Source organism: Quercus suber, unplaced genomic scaffold (assembly GCF_002906115.3).
Source record: "Quercus suber isolate HL8 unplaced genomic scaffold, Cork oak 2.0 scaffold_458, whole genome shotgun sequence".
Taxonomy (NCBI): domain Eukaryota; kingdom Viridiplantae; phylum Streptophyta; class Magnoliopsida; order Fagales; family Fagaceae; genus Quercus; species Quercus suber.
The window spans coordinates 495443-507090 of record NW_027069909.1 but is presented as its reverse complement, the minus strand read 5'-3'; the positions used below and the strand labels follow the sequence as shown (position 1 = coordinate 507090).

The following is an 11648-nucleotide window of genomic DNA, read 5'->3' as shown; positions in this document are numbered from 1 at the left end:
CTAGATGTCACTGCTAAATTTTAATGAGTGCTAAAGACATGTATGCAACGGAACCAAACTTTATTTTGATAATTTATAACAATTTTTCTTTAGAAAGCAACATCACTAGTGATTTATTGAACTGAATTGCAGAGGCAATGAAGGACTATGTTACGACGACTCGGATAGTGTTGGCTTCTATTTGATTGCTACCGAAATTCCTAGTGGTGTCAAAATTTGATATCTTTGGGTTTATATCATCATCTAATAATATAATACATTACTTGCTTTCATATCCCTATGGCTGATTTTGAGCCGAGGGTCCTCGTGTAGATATTGAAGGCCCTTAGCAACCCCATTGACAATGTTTATGCATTTAGCCCAATCTAGTACCTTACATTTGTTTGGATCTGCATTGTAATACAAAAGATGTTGATTCTCACACATTGAAAATTTTTTCTATACGTTTTTAGACCCCTTAACACAAGTTGTTTAATCTAGTTATTTAACCAAGTAATTACTTAGATAAATTATTCAGTTCTAGGTTAACACAATAATATCATATTATGCAAATAAAGCAGAAATATAAAGTACATCACAATATGATGACTCAGGAAAATCTAACCGATAAAAAACCTGAGGAAGATTTAACCTAACTATCTTCAAGATAAAAACAGATCCATTATGAAAGAATTGAAGTTTTTACAATAGAAAACTTATTACCACAACCACATAACAGCTTCGAGTTCATGGATTACTTCTTTCTTTGATTTTCAGCAACCACAAGTTCTCCTACTTGTGACTTTAAGAAACCTCTCAAAGGTTTCAGATCTTCTTTAAGGTTCTTTATGCAGCAATTGAAGAGATCATCAAGTTCTTGATGCAAATCTTGATCTTGACAACTCTATGTGTGTGTATGAAGGTAAACACATCTACATCTCATAGAAGATTCAACACACAACTCTCTAAAGATTTCTAAAACGTAGTTAGGGTTTTGAAAATTAAATCTGCACGAGTTTAATCGATCGAGTCTAATTTTTGATCGATTGAGCCTTGCAGATTTTTTCCAATAAATCCTGCAATCACTCGATTCCAATTTTACATTAAATCACACTTTGAGTAAGCCTAAACCTAGACTCTATGTTTTGATCATGGTTTTCCAACACAATACACATTGAAGTTCTAATACATTAGTTCCTAAAATCTTAGAACCTAACATTTTCCATAAATTGTGTGTGAATGTGAGTTTAGGTGTGTGAGAGGGATAGAGAGAGCATACCAAACAAGAAGACATCAAGACTAGTGTTGGCCATGAATTCATAGACTAGAAGCTTTTCATCCTCTTCTAAGCAACATCCCAAGAGCATTACTAGATTTTTGTGCTGAAGTTTTGCTATTAAAATCTCTTCATTCTTAAACTCTTTAAGACCTTGTTTAGATTTCATTGAAAGCCTTTTAACTACTATTTCCTTTTCATTAATCAACTTGCCCTGGAAGCATTTTATGCTTAATCAGCGAAAACATACCACACAGTATTGGTAGACATACTATGGTACATATTACAACACTAAGGTTCATTGATAGTTCAATTCTCCTAATATCAAATGATTACAATAAGCATTTCCAAAAATTCATAAGCACAAAATAATTAATTTTTCTTTTAACCTTATAAACCAAGCCGAAACCACCTTCTCCAAGTTTATTCACATCAGAGAAATTGTTTGTAGTAGTTAATATAGTAGTTAAATTGAAGTAACGCATTTCTCCACTGTCGTCATCTTCCCTTGCCAGCATACTACGGTCCAAAAAGTGCATTGAAAGAGACCTTGCTGAAATATTTAGTGATTGAATTTCTTGGCTTGTTTTCCTATCTAAAGAAAAAAAAAAAAAAAAAAAAAGATTTTAGAATGTTGGGAAATTTAGACCCCGGTTGATATAATTAACAATTTTTAAACCCAAGTTGTTAATTAGATTTATCATGAATAAACCTTATTAAAACAAACAAACATCAATATAATGTCAATATCATGCACAGCGGAAAAATAAATAAGACAAGATATGATGACTCAGGAAAACCAATGAAACAAACTAGTTTCATAATAAAAAAAACTAGGGGGAAACATTCTCGAAAAGTAATCCACTATAACAAAGAGAAGTTTCAGATCTAGTACAAAATCTTTGTCCCTAGACTCTACAATCCTCGTAGATGAACTTACAGTTGAAATCTTTGACTCCTTTCTCACCCACACAGCACGAGTCTTTGGCCGTAAAGATGAAAAAACACATGTCCTAGTATGTCTACTAAAGGACATAGAAGAAATAGAATTTTCCTAAAATTGAGTTAAAAAGTTCAAAAATTTTAATAACTCTCCAAACAAAGGTATAGGTCCTTGAGAGGAAACATGTGACCGTTTGAACATTTACTTTTGAGGATACAACTTAAAGCAATTAGGACGAATGTGTCTAGGAACACTACAATGATGACAAACATGATGTCTAACAAATGATTTAGAATTAGCCAAATCAGTTTTGAATTTCATATCTTTATCACATTTCTCAGACTGGGGCACTAAGACAGTCCTTGATCCAGAAGCCATGGAAGAGGAGGGGCCAGAGGAGACAACATATCCTATGCCATTTTTATCAAAAATAGGCTTTTGAGCACTCAATACCTCATCAAGTTTTGCACTAGACATCCCCTCTATTTGAGTTCTAGCTTGGCTAAGCTCAACCTCGTGATTCTTGACCTTCTCTTCTAATAAGGTATTTTCCATAACAAGAGTCACAACTAACTTTATAGTCTCATCTAATTTGACTAACATGTCAGTTTTTTAAGTTTTTATCTCATTAAGCTATTTTCTACAAAGATGAGAAGTCTTTTCAAACTTTATAAATTCAGTGTATAGCTTATCATAGGCTTCCTAAAGCGTCAACTTCTTGGGTATATTATCATCAGAAGAATCCTCACTGTCAGAAGAATCCTCCACAATTACCTTATCGGTTGTGACAGCAAAAGCCATAAAGTGACCACATTCATCCATATACTCATCAGAAGAGTCATTCTCAGTATCACTCCAGATAGCAACCAACCTTTTATCTTTTGACTTCTTGGTCTTTTCCTTCATAAGATAGTTTGGATACTCTATCCTCATATGACCAAAACCTTTATACTCATGATACTGGATGAGGGGTTTCTCATTCTTACCTTCTTAGAGGATTTAGATTTCCTAGGAGGTTTGTCCTTATCTTTTTTTCTAAATTGAAGAAACTTGATAATCTCATCAGCTTAATAAACTCATCAACTATAAAGGTTAGATTCTCATCCTCATCGTCATCTTCATCTTCATAGTCATCAATCTCTTCCTCTATACCCTTAAGAGCCAAGTTTTTACTCTTTCTACCTTTTCCCATTAAGCCTAATCCCATCTCATAGGTTTGAAAGTTCTTTACAAGATCAGCCAAAGGAAATTTATTAATATCCTTCATTTCTTCAATGGCAGTGATCTTGGCATGGAATCTTTCAGGTAAGGACTTAAGGATTTTCCTAACCATTTTGAATTCTAATATAGATTCTCCAAGGTTGAAAGCAAAATTCACAATATCCTTGAGTTTAGCATAGAACTCATCAAATATCTCATCCTCCTCCATCCTTATTAATTTCTTCAAAATTACTAGTGAGTTTTTGAAAGTTCACAGTCTTTACTGCCTTGGTACCTTCATAGGTGGTCTTAAGAATAGTCCATGCTTCTTTAGGAACTTCCGTGGATGATATTTTCTTAAATTCCTCATTGGTCACCCCACAAAATAAGGCATTCAAGGCCCTCCTATTGAAATTCGTTGCTTTGATTGTTACTTCATCCTAATCTATCGACGCTTCCTTTAGCTTAATCCAGCCAACTTCAACAACTTGCCATACCTATTCACCTAGAGCCTGCAAAAATGCTTTTATACGAACTTTCTAGTACGCATAATTAATGCCATCAAATAAAAAAGGAATCAAAAGAGATTATCCACGATCCATGACAACAAGAGTCAAGGATCACACTCAGGGAAGTAATCCAATTAGAGTGTACTCGCTCTGATACCACTTGTTGAGAAATTTAGACCCCGGTTGATATAATTAACAAATTTTAAAGTTAGGTTGTTAATTACATTTAATATGAACAAACCTTATTAAAACAAACAAATATTAATATCATGCACAGCGGAAAAGTAAATAAGACAAGATATGATGACCCAGAAAAACCAATGAAACAAACTAGTTTCACAGTAAAAAAAACCTGGGGGGAAACCATCCCAAAAAGTAATCTACTATAATAAAGAGAAGTTTCAGATCTAGTATAAAACGTTTGTTACTAGACTTTACAATTCCCGTAGATGAACTTACAGTAGAAACCTTCTATCGCTTCAGAACCTCTAAACTCTTCAATATATGAATGCCACCATTTTTGTACGGATTCCAGTATGTGACTAACCAATGATGCACGGCTTCAGTACATGACTAACACACCAATTTGAAAAAGATTGTTGACTACAAAGTTCTTCACTTCATCACCAATAAAGATCAAGAAGCACTTAGTTACAAAACTCTAAGGTGCAAAGACGTAGTAATTTCTTTCAGAAGGAATAAGACATCGGTCACCTTTTTGCATATGTTCTCCTTGTATTCTCTTATATGACGGCTTTTAAAATAAGTCTTATATATATATATATATATGGTTGTGAGAAAAGAAACGCTACACAAATACATAAGCATGAGCCAAAAATCAAATTTGGAAATCTAAATTTCGTAACTCTCGATCGATAGTATCTGTTAAGCCTCAATAGATAGCTATTTGTTGAGCAGCTGTTGAACTTTAATGAATCAGCACTTCTTCACTTGTTCCTTGGACAGATTTGCATGGTTTCAATACTAGATTTGAACTTTTGTTCTTTGAAGTACTAAACTCATCCTATATCTACCCAAATATAAATAAAGTGCATTTTTTTAAAAAATTAGCTAATTACATAAAAAAATGTCCTTAACATAGAATAATAATAATAATAACAACATCTAGAGACTCAAATTTTATTAAAACTTTTTAGAAAAAAAAAAATACAAATTTTAATAGATTGTGCTAAACTAAATCTACCTTGTTCTCGTTTTCTCCTACCAAGGGATGAATAATACCAAAAACCTAAGAGAGCTGCAACTACTGTAATTGATGATATAGTATTGATTACCATCTTTCTTGACTTCTTTTCTCCATCCCTTGTTGCTCATCATATAATATAATCTAAGTATGCTTTTAAATAACTTAAGACGACAAATCATTGTTATCATTTAGCCAAGACGATCAATTAGCAAATCAAATCTATTAGCCAAATTGTCACAAACAAGCCAAATTAAATCTATTAGCAACCATTATGATCATTGAGCTGTGACAATCGGTTAAGGATTTAGTAAAGTCTTATAGTAGCAAATGGGGTATGGCTCTTGTTTCGCCTGATGAATGCAACTTGCAAGTACTTAAAGAATATATAATATATTTGATAAAATTTAGCTATAAAATTGGTTGTAGTATTAGATTATAACCTTACTCAATAAAAATAAAAATTACTATATATTTTGAAAATATAACCGTTTTCATAAAAAAAAAAAAATATATATATATATATATATATAAATTTTTGAAAATATAACCGTTTTCATAAAAAAAAAAATATATATATATATATATATATAACTGTTAAATTGCAAGTTCTTTGCACTATTAATACACACCAAATTTTATGTTAATTAGATATTATTTACTATATGATCTATAAACTTATATTTTATGCATAATTTTAAATTACAAAAATTTACAATTTAAACAATTTATTGATAACATAGTCATTAATCTTTAATTTTCTAGAAATTTTACAAGTATGTAGGTTATTAAAAAAAAAGGCAATCTAATGATGGATTTGTCAAAATTCACCTTAAATAAAAATATATTGAGTAAAGTTATAGTCTTAAACTATAACTAATATTAATTATAGCTGAACTTTATCCTAATATGTTTACTCCCTTTTGACACACGACAGCTTCACTCGACTGAATTGGCTAATATATTTTTCTCTCAAAAATATAATACCAAATTACATTTGTTACCATTATCTGGCTGTGGTGCCGCAGGCACGGATTGGGACAATGGCGGCTATGGCAGCAACAATGGCAGCCCTGCTGTGAAAGAGTAGTTCTCATACCTCAGAAAGCAACTTGGGCCTGAGATGCGCCACCCGATTTTGAATTTGCAACGATTCTGAGCTTCAACCATCAAGTCGCTTAAGCACTTTCCGCATGAACCAACATCAAGATCTGTTGTGCGCGTATTGGGTGAATTAAATATGTTTACACAAGGTTAAAGAAGAGAGAAAGAAGATAATATGACACAAGAAATTTACGTGGTTCGGCAATATGCCTACGTCCACGGGAGGCGACGGAATAAATTTTCACTATAGTTTGGAGATTACAACAATGACTTGTAAGCACTCTCTCACAAACCCAAACCCCAAATACACCCTTGGTTCTCTCACAAACAAATAGAGAACACCTTTTTGTATTTAGGCAAAATTGCAAGACCCAACTTCCTAGCTCTGGTGCACACACACAGAAGAAGTTATTTGCTATCTCCCTAGCTCACACTTGCATGCTTTCATTTGCTCCACACATATTGTATTTATAGCCAAGGTTTAGCCGAAATTCACCAATGTGAAACACCAATATTTGTCTAAGGAATTCAACAATAGTGGCTAAGCATTTATTGCCAATTGAATCATATATTTCGGCTAGACCAAAAGAATGCATGAATACTTGTTCAAGTTGCATTCTTCCTTGCCGTTTCTTGATGTTATCTCCCTAGCTCACACTTGCATGCTTTCATTTGCTCCACACATATTGTATTTATAGCCAAGGTTTAGCCGAAATTCACCAATGTGAAACACCAATATTTGTCTAAGGAATTCAACAATAGTGGCTAAGCATTTATTGCCAATTGAATCATATATTTCGGCTAGACCAAAAGAATGCATGAATACTTGTTCAAGTTGCATTCTTCCTTGCCGTTTCTTGATGATTCATGCATGCAAGAAGTCATAAATTTCGGCCAATAGATGAAGTTTGTAGAACATTCAAGACTTCTATCAAAGAAGTCAATAATTTCGGCAATGCATCCATGCAATATTTCTTGAAACTTTTTTGCATTTCTTCATCTACAAAAATCATGCAATTTCTTGCAACTTCCAAATGATTTGATATTTAATTGTCAAGCCACCAATGTTGACAATTCAAGCCATTTTATTTGACAATTCAAGCCATTCTAACAAGATCTCTACTACACTGCACCAACCCATAGCTTGTTAAGGACCTATCACCAATCTTCAGTGTCTGTTCATCAGTCTCGAACAACCTGTCTTTTATATTGGCACGCCCTATTAGTCCTTCCATCAAACCACGTGCATAAAAATTAGGTTGGTCAGGTGTAGTAGTATTCTCCACATTACTCATGATCAACCATGGCTGAGTATCTGCCTTGCCGAAGAAAATTACATCGGCGTACCTTAACATGCACTCATCGTAGCATATGATGGCTTCTGTACTAGATGGATACCGATTTATGATTTCTTGGGTGAAAGAGCTGACAAAGCTTTTGCAGGATTCATTAGAAACATCACCTCGGCATAGGTAGAGGCTGTAGATGCCAATATTAGAGCTATGGTTATAGAAGCTGTAGTTTTGGGAAGCTTTAGATGATAAAGATTCAAAGAGACTTGCGAGGTTGGAATTGTAACTGGCATTGGCGGTTCCAGTTGTTCCATAACAATCGTTTAGTCTGAGAGTGGGCTGTGAATTAATGGAGCTGGTAAGTGCAAAGACTGCAAATAATTGTAGCGGAAAGGCTGTGGAGTTGTGGAGGGAAAACATTTTACCACTTGGGCTATTGACAGACAATCGTCAATGAACAGATGCTTATGCTGTGACTTATAACTAAGGTTTAATATGAATAAAAACACCTACCTTTTAAAATAAATAATAAAAAATAAATTTATAAATTAAATAGAATTGATTTATTTGTCTTGCTTGTAGATGACTTTTATAAGTCTTTCTTTTTTAGAATCGAATTCTTTATAAGTCATAATGTCATTATGGATAACTTTTTTTTTTAAATCAGTGATTTTAGAAAATTGAAAAGATAGTCTTTGAATGCAACGAATCATTAGATTCTCAAAAAAAAAAAAAAAAAATAAATAAATAAATTTTACTTTGGCACATGTTGAATTCCCTGCTGCCACCAAGGATTGGAAAATAAAATATCTCAATTTTGACTAGGGCGGCGGATGAATACGGCCGAAATGTGTAAAGTCACACTGTCACAGGCACAACGTATCTGACCAAAAATTGTTAAATATTTGGGAAAAACATTAGTGTCTCAGGAATACTTAAAAATTATTTCATTTTATTAATAAATTTCACATCTGTTAAATTAACAAATTGTTGATGATTATTAAATGAAGGGAAATGCTAATGGATATCTTTAGGGTAATAATTAATAATCAATTTTAAGAAAATTTTTATGAAAAAAAGAGAAAGAAAAAAGTAATTAATGTTTTAATAGTTTTTTCTATTTTTCATTAAACGGGTGTTAAAACTATTCTAAAATTTATTTTTAATCATTACCCTAGGGGCACTTGTCAGTATGACCCTTAAATGAACGCACAATTTACATTACTTTATTATTTACTATCGACAACTTGTCACATTGGCAATTGTAAACTTTTTAGTGAAATATGTTATCAGTTTAGACTTATTGTGCCTAGTGTAGTAGTGTTGCATTATGAATTCGAAGTATCTTGTTAGGTTTTAAAAGTTTAGAATAATTGGCAAATCGTGGACACAAACTTGTCTAGATATAGATTCTAGAGTCTATAGGTATTATTAGACAATGCTCAAGGTGATTCAAGTCAAGATTTAAGAACATACAAGCTACAAAAAGAAGATTTCAAAATCTGCCTGGTTCGATCGACTGAAAGACAGGCTCGACTAATTGAAATATGGGTCTGCAGAATTTTAAGTTCGGCCCAACAACAGTTCAAGCCCAAAAAGGATTAAGGTTTCAGATCTGTTTCTCATAGTATATAAAGGAAACCCTAAGCACGTTTTTATATGGCTTTTCAGAGAGAGAAGAGTGTCCCTCTTTTGTATCTAGGGTTTTGTACCCAAAAAGCTTTCTCATGTCTTCTACCAGTGTTATTCCTTGAAGATTCTCAAGATCCGGTGTTGTAGAAATTGCTGCCTTCTCTACCCATCAAAGGTGTTAATGATCTAAACCTTCAAGTGTGGTCTTGGAGTCACAAACATGAGAGTTTGTGTTTTTTTATCACAAGTGTGGATGCTTGTGTTGCAAAGGCCAAGGAAAAAAGTAGTCCATGGACTCAGAGCTATCATGGGATTGTGGTAGTAAGTTCTACGTGTAATAGCAATAGGATATTAGTGGTCTAAGTCCTATTGTAAACTTCAATTCTTTTTAGAGGATTTGCTTTTTACCTTGGGGATACCTATGTTAAATCTTCCTAAGGTTTTTATCAATTTGGTTTTCTTGGGTGGTTATATCATTGTGTTTTTTATGTTCTGCTGCTATATATGATTTATGTTAGTTTGACCTAGATCTGAATAATAAACCTAAGTATCTACTTGGTTAATTAATTAGGTTAAATAATCTAATTTACAGGGATATAAAACTTAACATATCTGCATAGCATTAGTAGGTGATCCTAACTGAGAATTCAGTGAATTGACCATAAAAATGAAGGCAAATAGGTAACAATGCTCAATAAACATGACAAAGATCACTTCTCTAGAAAGACTATTCTTCTATTAGAAGAAAATGATATTTTGATTTTTATGGTTAATAGTTTGAGAGATGTTCTACTTTGTCAACTATAAAGATAAGAAAATTTTTCATTCAGGCTGCATTTGTTTCACTTGAATATATTTTTCAACTGTAAAATATTTTTAAGTATTTGGTTGTATTCTTGAAAAATTTTCAGAAAATTTTTTTAGGTGTTTTGTTATGTTCTTAATCTTAATGCAATTGCACTTTTTAAATTTAATTTTTAATTGATTTTATTCAAATTTTTATTTCAAACTGATTTTATTGTCCTAAAATATTTTTATTAAAATTTATTTTAAAAATAATTCTATTTATAATAAATCATTTGACTACCTTTTGTTGCTCAAACCGATAGAAATTTAACATAGGGGTTAATTTGGGAAATTGCAATACATGAAAGGTTTGAAAATTGAAATTGATAGTACAATATGTTTGTAATTGACTCAAACATTACAAGGTGTGTTTTGGCATTTTGCCCAAATTATAAATCGAAATGGAGGAGGAGAGAGTGAGAGACTGGTACATGTCCGGACTATTTACAAGACCAAGAATAATGAATAATGAATTATGAATTTTTTTTTTAATTTTTTTTTTTTAAGAATATAAAGAGAGAATGAGATTCTAACACATGGTTTTTTTATTGCATAGTAAAAGACCTAATTTCATAGCTTAGATTGCAAGTTTTGGATTGGCAACAGTTCTGGGTGTATTCATCAACTTGTTAAGCACTGGCACGCACGAACCACTATTTAAATACATTTTAATTTTTACAGTAATTGAAATTGTACTGTATCAGAATACGTATTTTATTTTTTACATCAACTTGCTTGAGCACTAGCCCACATGAACCTCTTTTGAAAATTATATGCTCTATTTGTCTATCAAATCAAGTAATCCAAAGTCTAAGCCCCTGTTTGGAATTTTTTTTTTTTTCATTACTCATCACTTTTCTCTCAATTTTTGTCACTCATCACTCATCACTTAAAATACCCCAACTCCCTACCCAAAGTCTGCTTGGCACATATCACTCAACTTGTCATCACTCAAATTTTTTAACTTTTTATGAGCCCCATACCTGAAACTTGGTCAGAGCAAACTCCAAATCCACAGCCAAACCAAAACTTATAGAAACCACCATAATCCACAGCCCCTAAACAACCATTGAATCAATCCAACACACCAAACCCCAAATCCACGGCCAAACCATAATCACACCCACTTCTAAAATCTCAAACCAAATACCAAACCCACACTAGTGACCACCACAATCATATCCACTTCTCAAATCTCAAACCAGATACCACCACAATCAAACCCACAGCCCATGCCCACCGAAAACCCATAACTTGAAACCCGATCTAAAACCCACGGCCACAATCCAAACCCATATACGAGACCCTCCCCTGCTGAAACAGACCCATAGACGAGACCTAACACTGAAATGCCAGCCACTGATTCAACTCCAGCCACCAATTCAACTCCACCACCGAAACGCCACACATCAATACCCAACTCCACCATTGAAACGCCACCACAAATGAGAAGAGATAGATTAGAGAAAAACAATGAGAATAGGGAGAAGAGTAAGGAAACGAAGAAGAGAGAAATAGAGAGTAAAGGCAAATAATGTTTCAATGGGACGAGACGCTGACAATGGGACTTGTTTGTGCTAAAGAATTACAAAATTGCCATTGGAAACTGAGTTTTGGAAACTAAAAACACCTAAAATGTGTTCTCAATTTTCATAACTCATCA

General features: G+C 33.0%; 2 protein-coding genes across 2 annotated transcripts; both read right to left on the bottom strand.

The window, feature by feature from the left end:
• Positions 1-243: 243 nt before the first annotated feature.
• Positions 244-2801, bottom strand: LOC136062833 (putative cysteine-rich receptor-like protein kinase 33). The gene is made up of 4 exons (XM_065762430.1): positions 2469-2801; positions 2196-2309; positions 1259-1469; positions 244-389 (listed from the first exon to the last, which is right to left on the bottom strand). The coding sequence occupies exons 1-4, from the start codon at positions 2799-2801 to the stop codon at positions 244-246; spliced, it is 804 nt and encodes a 267-aa protein (XP_065618502.1).
• Positions 2802-7312: 4511 nt separating this feature from the next.
• Positions 7313-11414, bottom strand: LOC136062832 (cysteine-rich repeat secretory protein 38-like). Its single transcript, XM_065762429.1, has 3 exons — positions 11226-11414; positions 10969-11043; positions 7313-7846 (listed from the first exon to the last, which is right to left on the bottom strand). Exons 1-3 carry the CDS (start codon positions 11412-11414, stop codon positions 7313-7315), a joined length of 798 nt encoding a protein of 265 aa, XP_065618501.1.
• Between the last annotated feature and the right edge of the window lie 234 nt (positions 11415-11648).